The following is a 15,817-nucleotide window of genomic DNA, read 5'->3' as shown; positions in this document are numbered from 1 at the left end:
CACGAATCAAGTGACAAAAATATCATACAAAAAGGTAAAATGTAACAGGATGATGTGCAAGATCACCAGCACCCACTACCCCCTAGTAATATGCATAATGCCTAAAATATATAAGGGTGTGCTCCAAATTGAAATATGTACTTGTCACAACCAAGTGGTTAACAGCTACAGAGGTGTATCAAGAGCAGCGCTTACCAGTTTAAAGTTAATGGGGGAGGTGGCACCGAATTGCATCCCAGAGTGCCCCAACGCACGTTTCGCCTGTTGGTATCCTGGCTTTGTCAAGGGGATAACTCTTTGGCCAAGCAAGGACCTTTATATCCCATTGGTGGCGTTTACAAAGCCAGTCACATGTTATGATCCGGCGAATCACTCCAGCATCTGCGGCGCGTGCGCATTGCGTGCCGCAGGTCCTGCACCGGCCGAAGGCGTCAGGCGGTCCGCGCATGCGCGGGGATATCAAATCACCGCGCACACACAGAGAGCCGTATAGACGCCGCGGCCGGAGGAGGAGCTGCCGCAACAACAGTGCGCACGCACTCAGCTGAGCGAGCCCGACCCACATGTATCCCTGCATAAATAACCCCACATCAAGATGCGTGACAATATTGGGTAAGTGTTATAACAATCCTAAATGATAATCAATCAGAAAACAGTCTTCACAAGACAAAATCCTCATGCTAGTGACGCAATATTCTTGAATGTTTGAAGAGTTGCCAATACATCGGGTTCAAGGCTGGGAAGGACTTAGTCTGCCGGAGACACATAGAGTTGCAGTATGGGACATTTTGATCCCTACACAAATACCTAAAGTGTGAAAAAAATATAAAAGCGGAAAATAAAAAGATTAAAATTAACATTAAGAGCAACATTAGAATCCAATTCTGGTGATCAGGGGGACGCAGAAGATGGAAACACAACAGAAACGATCTATGAATTATAGAAATGATGAGAAGCTTAATGCTTCATTGAGTCCACTTGGTACCATGGTATTAAGGCGCACTATCCAGTTTGCCTCTCGTTGGGCCAAAAGTTTTTTTTTTTTTTATAGTTTCCACCCCTCACCCCTAGATGCAGACTCTCGATCCCCCTGATCTGAAGGGACCCCGCATCACAATTGTGAAACGTCCTGAAATGACGCGGGATTGTCCTCAGCTCAGAGGGATCGACCGCCGTCCCCGCTGCGCGAATGTCCCGAACGTGTTCGCGCACCCTCACTCTGAGCTCTCTAGAAGTGAGGCCAATGTAGATCCGAGGACAAGCACAGGTGGCATAGTAGATTACATTACTTGTGCCACATGTTATGTGCTGTCTAATTTCAAACTGTTTAAGGCCATCCGATGTTTCAAAAGTAGAGGTACGCTGGACATTCACGCAAGCCAGGCAGTGGCCACACTGAAAACACCCCAGGAGGGGCCCCCGAGTGCCAAAAATGTTTTTGATAGGTGGAACATAATGACTCCTAACCAGGAGATTACCTAAATTTGGTGCTCCCCTGGCAGTCATAGCTGGAAAATCTCCCAAGCTGTCCCCCAGGGTAGGCTCTGTCTTCAGAATAGACCAGTGCTTATTCAAGATGCCCCTGATGCCATTCATGGTTATACGTACCAATAAATCTAATGGTATTATCATTACCTCTTGCCTTTTGTTTCTTCGTATACAGTAGGTCACTACGCCGAGTTTTTCTAGCCCTATCAAAGCCCCGCTTAATGCATCTGCGGCTATAGCCGCGTGCAAGGAAGCGGGACTGTAAGTCGGCAGCTTGAATTTGAAATTTTTGGTCGGATGAGCAGATCCGTCTCATCCTCAGGAACTGTCTGACCGGGACAGCTCTGATAGTGGTGGGATTGTGGGCCAAATCTGCACGAATCAAGGCATTTACAGAGGTTGGTTTTCGAAAGACGTCAGTCTGGATACATCTAGACATATCAATCTCCAGAGTGATGTCTAAAAAGTCAACCTTAGTAGGATGGTATAAATAGGTAAACTTAATATTAAATGGATTCGTGTTTAATTTGAGCATAAAATGCTCGAGCTGCCGCGACGTCTTCCCCCTCCCACATGAAAAAAATTTCATCTATATAACGAAGCCAGCACAGCACATGGTCGGCGGCCTCCGTGCCCCCGTCGCCAAAAAGGAATCTCTCCCAAAAACCAAGGAAGAGATTAGCGTACGAGGGCGCACAGGCCGCACCCATGGCTGTGCTGCGCTTCTGTAGATAAAAAACATCTTTGAAAACAAAAAAATTATGGGTGAGGACAAATCGCAGGAGCTCGAGGATTAAATCACATACAGAGCTGTCCAGGTCGGAGGCCCCAAGGAAGAAACGGACCGCGTCCAGGCCATGAGTATGATTGATACATATATATATATAGGGTTTGAATGTCAGCGGTGACCAACAGAACTTGTTGGTCCAAAAAGACGCCATCGACCCTAGTAAGGACGTCCATCGTGTCACGTACATAAGATGGTAGGTTTTCCACCAAAGGTTTTAGAAAATCTATAAATTTACAAATTGGATCAGACACACCTTCAATATCGGACGCCCAGGGGGGTCGACGGCGTCTTTGTGGATTTTAGGCAAGAGGTAAAAAGTTGGAGTCTTGGGGGACCTGACCATCAGCCCCTCCAACATCCTTTTATCAATAATACCTTTCTCATGGGCCTTTATGAGAATCTGCTGTAACTGAGATAAAAAGGAGGCAACTGGATTGTATGACAACTTTAAATAAGTGTTACCATCCCGTAGTTGTCGGAATACTTCTTTCTCATATTTATCACATGGCCAGATCACGATGTTTCCCCCCTTATTAGCCGGTTTGTAAACCACATCTTTACACGACTGCAGTTCTTTAAGAGCCTGCCGCTGCCGTTGTGTGAGATTATCAAATCTGCGGCGAGTGGACAATTTTTTGAGATCCTCAGTTACCAATTTTGTGAAGATCTCAACGGCCGGACATAATGAGAAGGGGGGGAAACCTTGTAGATCTGGGCATGACAGCTGGTGGGAACCTACCTGGATGAAACGTGGTTTGTTCATCAAGGAGGTCCTGAAGATTCTGCAGTGCCTCTGTTTCCATCTCAGTCAACGTCTCATTTGTAGATGTTTCTTTATGATGTAATTTTTTTAATATGAGTTTCCGAGAGAAAAGGTGCAAATCTTTCAATGCTGAAAAATAATTAAAGGACTTAGTGGGGGAGAAGGCCAGGCCACTCCCAAGAACTTCAAACTGGGCATCTGAAAAAACACGCAAAGATAGATTATATACCTGTAGCCCACCCTGGGGTCCAGATGTCGGCCTCCCTCCTTGGGGGCCCTTATGTTTGGCTGCCTGTCGGGTAACAACCCCCCTGGTAGGTGGAACAGATGTGGTAGTCTCACCACAGGCTTGTGGATGGGTGGTCCGTTTTTCATGCGCTGTATAGGACTTTCTGGAGGTGGATCTTGACCGGGAATGTGAAAAAGGTCGATCACGAGGGCGGGATCTATCATTCGGTCCACGCCATCTATAAACATTACCAGTCAGTCTGTCATTCGTATCCCTTTTGAACTTTTTAGCTTTAATAGCTTGTATTTCATTTACCCACTTCTGCAATTCTGTGTCTATGTCATCATTGAATTGTTTGAGGGCATCTATGGTCATGTCCCTCTTAAGGGTAAATTGTAACGCTTCCATTTCTGTTTCTATAGTTTTTGGAATCCATTTCTTTTAATAATTCCATGTGGCTTTTAGAGCAGGTGTTTGAGAATTCCTCCCATCTTGTTTTAATCTCCTCATCCATAATTGGAAATGACGGAAACACCTGAACTCTAAGGCCACGAGGGATCAATCCCTCTTCCAGATATTTTTCTAAAAAAAGCCTTATTCCACCATACTCTCGTCCTTTTGCGCAGAAGTTCCTTAAATCCAATCATGGTTTCCTGAAGATCATTATTCGCCCCATTGGCACCCCCATTACCATCATCCTTAAATGTTTGATCAATTTGAGCACGCCAAATAGAATCTTGTGCTCTATAGTCCATGGAAGACTGGAAGGATACTGTGGAAAACACAGCTAAAGTTAGTATAATCAGAGTACCAGACAACCGCATTGTAACTATACCATGCGTTGTTACGCAAAACAAAACCTCCAAACGAGGAAAGAGATTACCCTACTCCATATATAAGCATAGACAGATAGGAGAACAATTGAGTTTTCAGGGTTAAAAACAGAGTACTTTATTAAACACGAATCAAGTGACAAAAATATCATACAAAAAGGTAAAATGTAACAGGATGATGTGCAAGATCACCAGCACCCACTACCCCCTAGTAATATGCATAATGCCTAAAATATATAAGGGCGTGCTCCAAATTGAAATATGTACTTGTCACAAACAAATGGTTAATAGCTACAGAGGTGTATCAAGAGCAGCGCTTACCAGTTTAAAGTTAATGGGGGAGGTGGCACCGAATTGCATCCCAGAGTGCCCCAACGCACGTTTCGCCTGTTGGTATCCTGGCTTTGTCAAGGAGATAACTCTTTGGCCTCTTTGATATCCCCGCGCATGCGCGGACCGCCTGACACCTTCGGCCGGTGCAGGACCTGCGGCACGCAATGCGCACGCGCCGCAGATGCTGGAGTGATTCGCCGGATCATAACATGTGACTGGCTTTGTAAACGCCACCAATGGGATATAAAGGTCCTTGCTTGGCCAAAGAGTTATCCCCTTGACAAAGCCAGGATACCAACAGGCGAAACGTGCGTTGGGGCACTCTGGGATGCAATTCGGTGCCACCTCCCCCATTAACTTTAAACTGGTAAGCGCTGCTCTTGATACACCTCTGTAGCTATTAACCACTTGGTTGTGACAAGTACGTATTTCAATTTGGAGCACGCCCTTATATATTTTAGGCATTATGCATATTACTAGGGGGTAGTGGGTGCTGGTGATCTTGCACATCATCCTGTTACATTTTACCTTTTTGTATATTTTTGTCACTTGATTCGTGTTTAATAAAGTACTCTGTTTTTAACCCTGAAAACTCAATTGTTCTATCTGTCTACCCTTTTAAATGTACAAGAAAAAGTTGTTGAAGGGGTTGGCTCTGACAGTAACATTTATGTATGTATTTTAAGACATGGATTGATTAAAATTAATAAACTAAGGCATACCACTAGGACGCACCGACTCTGTGATATCTGCCCCTTAGAAGAGCACGTCATCTGAAGTTTTTCTAATGACGTGCTCTCCTATGCACCTGACCGCTGCAGTCAAATGCAACTGTGACTTCAAAAGAAGCAAACCTCCTGTGCGGCCTGTGATGGATACCCAGGGGTGCTGGAAGGTGAATATGCCTCCGTTTATTTTAAATCCATCCATGCCTTAATTTAAAAAAGAAAAGTACCCCTATTTAAGTGTTTTGCTCATCATAGAAAGTGATTGTTTTTATATCTAGGATATATTTGAGGAAGAAGGGTATTTAAGGATCATGTGGATCCCGGCTGATTTGGAAAGTGATAACACAATCTAGACATGAGATGCGTACGGTAGTGGGTGTAGCCCTTTAAAATTGGTTTGTTACCTAAGAAAGATAAAGGAGTAGACAACAATTTAAAGAAAGTTCTCTATGGTCAGGGTGTTTTTTATTTTTTATTTTTTTTAGCTCTTCAGCAGTTGTGTTAATTTGTAAACTGGGTGAAAACTGTGGTCTCCAGTATGGCATCCACAGGGCTTGTCACTCATTTCCCCACCTACATTTACCTAGTTATGGAATGATGTTGGCCCCATTTCTGGATCACCCACTGCAGTTATTTGCCATCTCAAACTATTAGGAAACGGAGTTTCACTTGATCTACAAGTGACCTACTGTATATTGTTTTGTATGAATAACTAACTTGTATGAATTTGTACCTGCCACTGTACTTAAAGTGCGGCACACTGGGGAAGACATTATTCCTTCTAGGAGCCGTCAGATTTCATTCATACAAGCATGGCGGCCTGGCTACTGTCATTGCTCAGTATACTGTGAGCAGCAGCTGTGAGCACACCCCGGCACTTTGATTGACAGTTCGCTCTGCATTAATGCACTGCTGAGCTGGCTGTCAGTGAATGTGCTAAGCGGTGACTGTATATGTGTCGGGAAACGTGCATGACTAAAAGCTGGCATCTTAGGGAAAGAATTAATGTTTGCCCAGGTTCTGCACTTTCAGTACAGCACCCGGAGACCTTCATAATGCTGTTAACCTGCAGGTTAATGGAGTTATCAGACATGACGGATTCACATTAATAACTTTGCTTATTTAGATCTAAATTTATTTTTTATTTATTGATTTATTTATTTTTTGAAGGTGTTCAGGTGAAGAATCTGACGGATGTGAGATGTGAGCTGAATGGAGATAGAGGAAATAAAACACCTAGTTGCGATAACTACAGCCAAAATAATGTAAGTTGGGCTCAACTGGCTGATTAATGAAACACAAACACGTTGGCTGTAACATTTTTAACAACTTTTAATATTTACATTGTAAAAAAAAAACCACATTCGCAGCCCAGATTAACCCTTGCTGAACTAGATAGTTCAACCTAACGAGATCTTATTAGTGTCCCAGGGATGTGGCCTCCTGAGAGTAACTGAGAAAACCAAATTTGGTGACGGCTTCCCTATGAAATTTGTTGTATCGGTTTACACCTCCATCCACCTTTAAAAAAAAAAAAAAAAAAAAAAAAAGCATTGAAGAGACTCCGAATGTCTGTTCAAGCCAAGTACAGGCGCTCAGTGCATTGTGGAGCGGCCAATCATTTACGTTCACCTACTTGTGGGAAAACGAGGAGATTGAGAGGTGTAATTAAATGTTTGGTCATGTTATGATGCACCGAGCGCCTGTGCTTGATTTGGTTTGAGCAGTCATTCTGTGCTGACAGTCCTGTTAAATAGAACCGGTGACACCATTGATTTTACCATATAGCGTACTGAAAAATGGGGGAAAAAATTCCAAGTGCTGTGAAATTGCAATTACACAATTGTTTTTTTATTTACCATCACTAAATGCTCAAACTGACCTGACAATATGATTCCCAAGGTCCTTACGAGTTCAGACACCAAACATGTTAATTTTTAAAAGACAAAAAATTTGCCTGTGCCACCATTTTTCCAGACCTGTAGCATTTCCATTTTTCGTGATCCTTGGCTGGGTATGGGCTTATTTTTTGGGCACAGAGATGACTTATTCGGGCAAATATAATGCTTTGACCGCTTCTAATTGCATTTTATTGCAATGCTGCAGCAGCCATAAAAATGTAATTCTAGCGTTTCAATTTGTTCTTTTTTCTACGCCATTTACCAGTTGGATTAATTTACTTTATATTTTGATAGATCGAATATTTCTGAACCCAAGGATACCCAATGTGCATTTTTTTTATTTATTTTGAATGGGTGAAAGGTCACCTTAGCAGACATAGGATAAGCACTAATACACGCACGCATAGTCTTGGGTAAAGGTGTTGGCACCCTTGAGATTGTACCAGAAACTCTAGTACAGAGGAGGGGGGAAAAGGCAAACTGGACATTATTTCACACAACCCCAAAACTGGGACAGACAAAATTGTTGGCACCCACAACTTAATATTTGGTTGCACACTGTTTGGTATTAATAACTGCAATCAGTCGTTTCCTATAACAATCCACAAGCTTCTTGCATCTCTCAACTGGAATTTTGGACCACTCTCCTTTTGCAAACTGCTCCAGGCCTCTCATATTAGGTGCTTTCTCCCAACAGCAATTTTAAGATGTCTCCACAGGTGTTCAATGGGATTTAGATCCAGACTCATTGCTGGCCACTTCAGAACTCTCCAGCTCTTTTCTCCATCCATTTCTGGGTGCTTCTTGTAGTATGTTTGGGGTCATTGTCTTGCTGGAAGACCCATTACCTAACACAAAAACCCAACTTTCTAATCAGTGTTAGAAGTTTTCAGTTAATGGTATGCCCATGCTCTAAGCCAGAAAAACCAAATAATAATAATCTTTTATTTTTATATAGCGCTAACCTATTCCGCAGCGCTTTACACAGTTTTGCACACATTATCATCACTGTCCCCGATGGGGCTCACAATCTAGAATCCCTATCAGTATGTCTTTGGAAAGTGGGAGGAAACCGGAGTACCCGGAGGAAACCCACACAAACACGGAGAGAACATACAAACTCTTTGCAGATGTTGTCCTGGGTGGGATTAGAACCCAGGACCCCAGCGCTGCTAGGCTGCAGTGCTAACCACTGCCCCACCATGCTGCCTCCAACCAAGGAAAGACCTGCCCACAAGCCGCCCTGAAGCACAAACCTGTTCCTCATCATAGAGAGAGACAGACAGACTGTGCTTTGGGGCGGCCTATGGGCAGATCTCTGCTTGGTTTCTCTGGCTTAGATCACCAAGATAAGACTCTGCCGACAGTCCCGCCCCGGAGCATGAGCATATCATTAACTGAAAACGTCTAACACTGATTATACAAGATCCACAAGATGGATGTCTTCACCCCAGGTATCATTTTAATCAGTTTAACACTGCCAACCTGACAATGCCTGTAGTTTACTTAGCTAAATCCTGCTGACTGGTTCACTTTAAAGGCCCCATCACACATAGCGAGATCGCTAGCGAGATCGCTGCTGAGTCACAAGTTTTGTGACGCAACAGCGATCTCAGTAGCGATCTCGCTATGTGTGACACGTACCAGCGATCAGGCCCCTGCTGTGAGATCGCTGGTCGTGTCGGAATGGCCTGGGCCATTTTTTGATCGTTGAGGTCCCGCTGACATCGCTGAATCGGCGTGTGTGACGCCGATTCAGCGATGTCTTCGCTGGTAACCAGGGTAAACATCGGGTAACTAAGCGCAGGGCTGCGCTTAGTAACCCGATGTTTACCCTGGTTACCATCCTAAAAGTAAAAAAACAAACGCTACATACTTACCTATCGCTGTCTGTCCTCGGCGCTTTGCTTCTCTGGTCTGGCTGTGAGCGCCGGGCAGCCGGAAAGCAGAGCGGTGACGTCACCTCTCTGCTTTCCGGCCGCTGTGCTCACAGCCAGACCAGAGAAGCAGAGCGCCGAGGACAGACAGCGATAGGTAAGTATGTAGCGTTTTTTTTTTTTTACTTTAACGATGGTAACCAGGGTAAACATCGGGTTACTAAGCGCGGCCCTGCGCTTAGTTACCCGATGTTTACCCTGGTTACCGGGGACCTCGGGATCGTTGGTCGCTGGAGAGCTGTCTGTGTGACAGCTCTCCAGCGACCAAACAGCGACGCTGCAGCGATCCGGATCGTTGTCGGTATCGCTGCAGCGTCGCTATGTGTGACGGGGCCTTAAGTCTTGTATTGCGAAATATATCCTGGTTTACATTTAATAATCTGTAATCCTTTTGTATAATTCATTTTTTAGGTGTTAACAGATCATAATGTTTCAGCTTCTCGACGATCCTCTTTACCAAGTCGCCCAGCGACACTTCCTCCTGCAGGGCCCTATACACATGTAATTCTAATACCTAACAGAGCACTGGTCACTGGGTGAATGTTTTTTTTTTCCCCGTTTCCCTGTATATTTTATGACTTCTTAAAATCTCTAAAAATGAGTACTGGTCACTAATTGGCTGTGAGCATCTTCTGTTTTGTTTTGTTTTTTTTGCACATGTTTTGATAAATTTTCCCCAGTTTTTCACTTTCTTTATAAACATTGGAGGCATTTTCTTAATTGGCTTTGGGTCCTGTGCACTGTTTTATACCAGTGATTACTTTGTCAAGATGAAAATATTTTTTTCTTTTGTTCTTTCAGATCCCTGCATGTATTGCAGCTGAGTTTAATAAGAACGTTGCAGCACTAGGAGTTGATTTCAGCGTTACAAAAATGTTAAAGCAGGAAAGTATAGCCTTTTAGACCTGGATGACAGAACATCTATTCAGAGATATATATATTATATAATATCCGTTATCAAAAACCCCTCTGCTCCACAATACATACTGAAGCGCAGTACCTCATCCATAACCATTCACAGCCTCACAATGCTCTGCTTACCGAGAAATGTATACTGTTTGTATGTACTGTACCAATTCTGTCTACAGTAAAAGGAATCTGTCACCATTTTTTGCCACTTAATCTGAGAGCAGCATAATATAGAGAAATAAACCCTGATGTCAGGAATGTCACTTACTGGTCTGCTTGCTGTACTTTTGATAATCACTATTTTATCAGCAGGAGATTATCACTAGAGGACTAGTTAACCTGCCATGTAGAACCACCACACCCCCACCACTGATCGGCAACTTTCTGCCTATCCACAGTGTATGCAGCTGTTGATCAGTGGTGTGGGTGGGTTATAGAGAGCTTCACTAGATCTGCAGTATTTACCGTATATACTCGAGTATAAGCCAACCCGAGTATAAGCCGACCCCCCTAATTTTGCCACAAAAAACTGGGAAAACTTATTGACTCGAGTATAAGCCTAGGGTGGAAATGCAGCATTTACCGGTGAATTTCAAAAATAAAAATAGATCATTATTTCCCCATAGCTGTGCCATATAGTGCTCTGCACCGTTCATTATGTCCCATAGCTGTGCCACATATAGTGCTCTGCACCGTTCATTATTGCCCCATATACAATGCTCTGCACCGTTCATTTTGTCCCATAGCTGTGCCCCATACTGTGCTCAGCACCGTTCATTATTGCCCCATATCTGTGCTCCATATACAATGCTCTGCACCGTTCATTTTGTCCCATAGCTCTGCCCCATACAGTGCTCTGCACCGTTCATTGTTCCCCATATCTGTTCCCCGTATAGTGCTCTGCACCGTTCATTGTGCCCCATAGCTGTGCCCCATATACAGTGCTCTGCACCGTTCATTGTGCCCCATAGCTGTGCCCCATATACAGTGCTCTGCACCGTTCATTGTGCCCCATATAGTGCTCTGCACCGTTCATTGTGCCCCATAGCTGTGCCCCATATACAGTGCTCTGCACCGTTCATTGTGCCCCATAGCTGTGCCCCATATACAGTGCTCTGCACTGTTCATTGTGCCCCATAGCTGTGCCCCATATACAGTGCTCTGCACCGTTCATTGTGCCCCATATACAGTGCTCTGCACCGTTCATTGTGCCCCATAGCTGTGCCCCATATACAGTGCTCTGCACCGTTCATTGTTCCCCATATCTGTTCCCCGTATAGTGCTCTGCACCGTTCATTGTGCCCCATAGCTGTGCCCCATATACAGTGCTCTGCACTGTTCATTGTGCCCCATAGCTGTGCCCCATATACAGTGCTCTGCACCGTTCATTGTGCCCCATATACAGTGCTCTGCACCGTTCATTGTGCCCCATAGCTGTGCCCCATATACAGTGCTCTGCACGGTTCATTGTGCCCCATAGCTGTGCCCCATATACAGTGCTCTGCACCGTTCATTGTGCCCCATAGCTGTGCCCCATATACAGTGCTCTGCACCGTTCATTGTGCCCCATAGCTGTGCCCCATATAGTGCTCTGCACCGTTCATACTGCCCCATAGATGCGCCACATAAATCTGTGCCACTGCTGCTGCAATAAAAAAGAAAAAAACACATACTCGCCTCTCTTGCTTGCAGCTCCCGGCGTCTCGTTCCGGCGCCTCCATCTTCCCGGCGTCTCTGCTCTGACTGATCAGGCAGAGGGCGCCGCGCACACTATATGCGTCATCGCGCCCTCTGACCTGAACAGTCAGAGCGCAGAGATGCCGGGAAGATGGAGGCGCTGGGAAGATGGAGCGACGCCCGGCGGCTGGAACGCGGACAGGTGAATATTACATACTTACCTGCTCCCGACGTCCGGCTCCCTCTGCCTGTCACAGCTGTCTTCGGTGCCGCAGCCTCTTTCTCTATCAGCGGTCACCGTTACCGCTGATTAGAGAAATGAATACGCGGCTCCACCCCTATGGGAGGTGGAGCCGCCTATTCATTTTTCTAATGAGCGGTCCCACGTGACCGCTGAAGAGGGGAAGAACTGCAGCACCGAAGACCGTGGGACGGCAGGGGGAGCGCCAGGATCGCCGGGACTAGGTAAGTATACCTCAGCGCCCTCACCCGCCGACCCCACCGCTACCGTGACTCGAGTATAAGCCGAGAGGGGCACTTTCAGCCCAAAAATTTGGCCTGAGAATCTCGGCTTATACTCAAGTATATACGGTAATACTGTGATTTAAAAAAATTCTATCACCCTGTAAAGTAAATGATACTGGAATCTGAGTCTGGGCCCCTAAATCATGCTGCTCTCAGATGGGGTAGCAAAAACCTGAAGACAGATTCCCTTTAAACCAGGAGCCAGTAATCAAGATGTTCTTTTAAAAAATAGATTATAAAAGTGCATTCTGACACCTGAGCAGAGAGAAATAATTTAGAGGTTATGATATGATCTGCTCACTCTACAATGCTTGTGCTGCTAAAGGCAAGAATACCGCAGCTCACTATCCATTCCCTAGTATGTAAAGTGATTTACTTTATCTTCCAGGTTCGTACAGAATGTTCCCTCAAAAGTTTTTAGATATATCTTGGTAGATTTTTTTTTTTCTGTGGCATATGTCGGTTCTATCTCTGGAACTAGAGCAAAGTAACTTCTAAATATTTTTTTCTGAATTCGGTACATTTTATTATTTTACATTTTAATTTTTTTCGTATAAGTACAATGAGGGTTAAAAATATAAAAGAGGAGGGCTTTATTCCAGATTGCTGTTTGAAAAAAGACGGTCAGGAATAAGTGAATAGCGCCCCATAGCTGTACATAGCAGCTGACACCCTTCAGTATTTCCCTAGTCAGTTTTGGAGCAAATGGGGGGCCAATTAACCCCTTAAATACTTGACAGCGGTATCCAAGTGCTTAAAAGGGGGTTAAAAGGCCCCCTTTGACATGATCAACCCCTCTGCTTCATTATCGCGGGTGTCGATCGTTGCCATGGTACCCTGAGGTCATCTGATGACTCTAGGGTATAGTGGCCTGTTCGATCCAGCTATAAGCAGGGTCTTACAGGCTCTGTCAGTTAGAAACCGACAGGTCTCCGACTCTGCAGTACATGAGTACTGCAATGCATGAGACTATCTTTCAAAGAAAAAAATATACATGTCCTACAGTGGTACTACTGAAAAAAAAAAATTACATAAAAAACCTAACACACAGAGCGCACACAAATCACAAAAAGCTGCATTTTTAGTGGCGAAACAGCATTTGTTAAAACAAAAATAAAAAGTACATAATGTAAACGTATCGCCGCAATCTATAAAACTGGCATGTTATTTGTTCTGTATGGCGAACACTTTGGGGAAAAAAACAAAAAAAAAAAACTCACAAAAAATGTCACACTTTCATCATACTGACACAAAAAATGGAATAAAAAGCAATCAAAAAGACATACCTTATATACTTGAGTATAAGCCGAGATTTTCAGCCCAAATTTTTGGACTGAAAGTGCCCCTCTCGGCTTATAGTCATGGTCGGCGGCAGGGTCGGCGGGTGAGGGGGAGAGAGGACTGTCGCATACTCACCGGGGCTCCTGACGCTCCCCCTGCCTGTCCCATGGTCTTCGGGTGCCGCAGCTCTTCCCCTGTTCAGCGGTCACGTGGTACCGCTCATTAAAGTTATGAATATGGACTCCACTCCCATAGGGGTGGAGCCGCATATTCATTCCTGTAATGAGCGGTGCCAGTGACCGCTGACAGAGGAAGAGGCTGCGGCACCCGGAGACCATCTGTCCGGGATAAGGAGCCAGGGACGCCAGGAGCAGGTGAGTATTAAATATTTACCTGTCCACGTTCCACCCGCCGGGCGCCGCTCCGTCTTCCCGCCCTCTGCCTGAACAGTAAGTGCGGAGAGACGCCGAGATGGGACGCTGAGGAGCTGCGGGCAGCAAGAGAGGTGAGTATGTCACTTTTTTTTTTTTTTTAATTGCAGCAGCGGCATTATATATTGCACAGATTTATATGGAGCATCTATGGGGCCATAATGAACGGTGCAGAGCATTCTATGTGGCACAGCTTTATATGGAGCATCTATGGGGCCATAATGAACGGTGCAGAGCATTATATATGGCACAGCTTTATATGGAGCATCTATGGGGCCATAATGAAATGTATGAAGCATCATATGTGGCACAGTTTTATATGGAGCATCTATGGGGCAATAATGAAATGTATGGAGCATTATATGTGGCACAGCATTATATGGAGCATCTTATGGGGCAATAATGAACGGTATGGAGCATCTATTTTTATTTTTGAAATTCACCGGTAGCTGCTGCATTTCCTACCCTAGGCTTATACTCGAGTCAATAAGTTTTCCCAGTTTTTTGTGGCAAAATTAGGGGGGTTGGCTTATATTCGGGTCGGCTTATACTCAAGTATATACGGTATGTAAAACAAAAATGGTATAAATGAAAACGCCAAATTATCTGGCAAAAAACGAGCCCTTATATGGCTCATTCAGCAAAAAAATAAGTTACAGCTCTGAGTATGGGGATGCAAAACAAATCAGTTTTTGTAAAATATTGTCTTTAGTGTGTAAAAAGTAGCAAAGCATAAAATAAGGATAGAAATCTGATATCGCTAATCGTATTGAGCTGAAGAATAAATCGATTTTATCACTTTTACCACATGGTGAACTGTGGGGGGAAAAAAAATTAAAACAATAATTGAATTGCTAGATTTGGTTTATTCTTTGTATAATACAAAAAAAAATTGAAATAAAAAGCTGTCAAGAAGTGCTATGTGCACTAAATGGTACCAAAAAAATCTCCATCTCTCTGCGCAAAAAATAAGCCTTCATACTGATGTTTGCCAAAAAATAAAAAGCATATATTAATCTGATATTGCTGTAATCGCACCGACCCGAAGAATAAAGCCATCTTATTACTTATACCATAGAGTGAACCTCGCAAAAATAAAAATAAAAAATATTCTTGTACTGCTGTCGTTGTTCATTCTATCTTCCAAAAATCGGAATATAGCGCTACACAAATTTATCCTGCGCTCTCCACTGAGTGCTTACATCGGGGTTTCCTTGTAAATACCAATAAATGTGATTCAGACGGAACCACTCACTTTTGAGGCACATGGAGTCACTCTTCTCTGTTCTGGCGGTGTCCCATCATTTTAGGTGTATTTTTAGCACACAAGTATGGTTGACCACAGTTCTGTGCACACCTAAAAAGATGGACACCACCGTACCAAATGCCAAATTGAGTCCAAAGTGTCTCTATCTGACTCTTTATAGTGAGTTGTTCTCACTTCAAAAATCTTCAAAAATTTGGCCCGGTCATTAAGATTAAAATTGGCTCAGCACTAGGAAGTTAAGTTAGATGAAACCTGTATTGAAGTGCATGACAGCTGTACAGTTCTGCACTAGGAGCCATGTATCCTCTGATCAGTGCTTCAGTCTTGTTTGGTTCACTGTGGTATTTTCCAGAATTAAATATATGGTTTTAGGCAGCCATAATGTTTCATTGGTTTTGAGCATAGCAATTATTATTGTGTTGGAAAATTTAATAATGATCCGTCTATATGATTAAGGGGGTTGTTAGTTGTTTGGCAACCAGACAACCTCTTCATACATCTGCCCCCTTCCCTTCCTTTAACTCTTTAAGACCAAAGCCATCTCCAACTTCTCTAATATAGTGCAGCTTCTTGAATGCTAAGGAAAGAGGCATTTGTTTTAAGCTGAATTTACATAGGCTGCCGATCACCTGTCAAATATGCAATACTCTTTAATCGCTGGCTTAAAAACAATCATGGCAGCACCTCATCCTTGGCAAGCCTAAAATTTGATTTAAGCCCACAGA

At 43.9% G+C, this 15,817-nt stretch overlaps 1 protein-coding gene across 5 annotated transcripts in view; it reads left to right on the top strand.

Moving 5' to 3' along the window:
- The window catches only part of LEMD1 (LEM domain containing 1), a 133,877-nt gene that overhangs the window by 100,924 nt on the left and 17,136 nt on the right, over positions 1–15,817 (top strand). For 3 of the 5 annotated variants that reach the window (XM_069756221.1, XM_069756223.1, XM_069756222.1), the window contains exons 4-5: positions 6,335–6,429; positions 9,804–9,887. In XM_069756221.1, coding sequence (XP_069612322.1) covers positions 6,335–6,429; positions 9,804–9,887 — 179 coding nt within the window. The remainder of the gene's footprint in view (positions 1–6,334; positions 6,430–9,803; positions 9,888–15,817) is intronic. The other 2 variants (XM_069756220.1, XM_069756219.1) reach the window with 1 other exon arrangement.

The sequence above is a fragment of the Ranitomeya imitator genome, chromosome 3 (genome assembly GCF_032444005.1).
Source record: "Ranitomeya imitator isolate aRanImi1 chromosome 3, aRanImi1.pri, whole genome shotgun sequence".
Taxonomy (NCBI): domain Eukaryota; kingdom Metazoa; phylum Chordata; class Amphibia; order Anura; family Dendrobatidae; genus Ranitomeya; species Ranitomeya imitator.
Note: the sequence above shows the minus strand (reverse complement) of the source record. Positions and strands in the feature narration are given on the sequence as shown.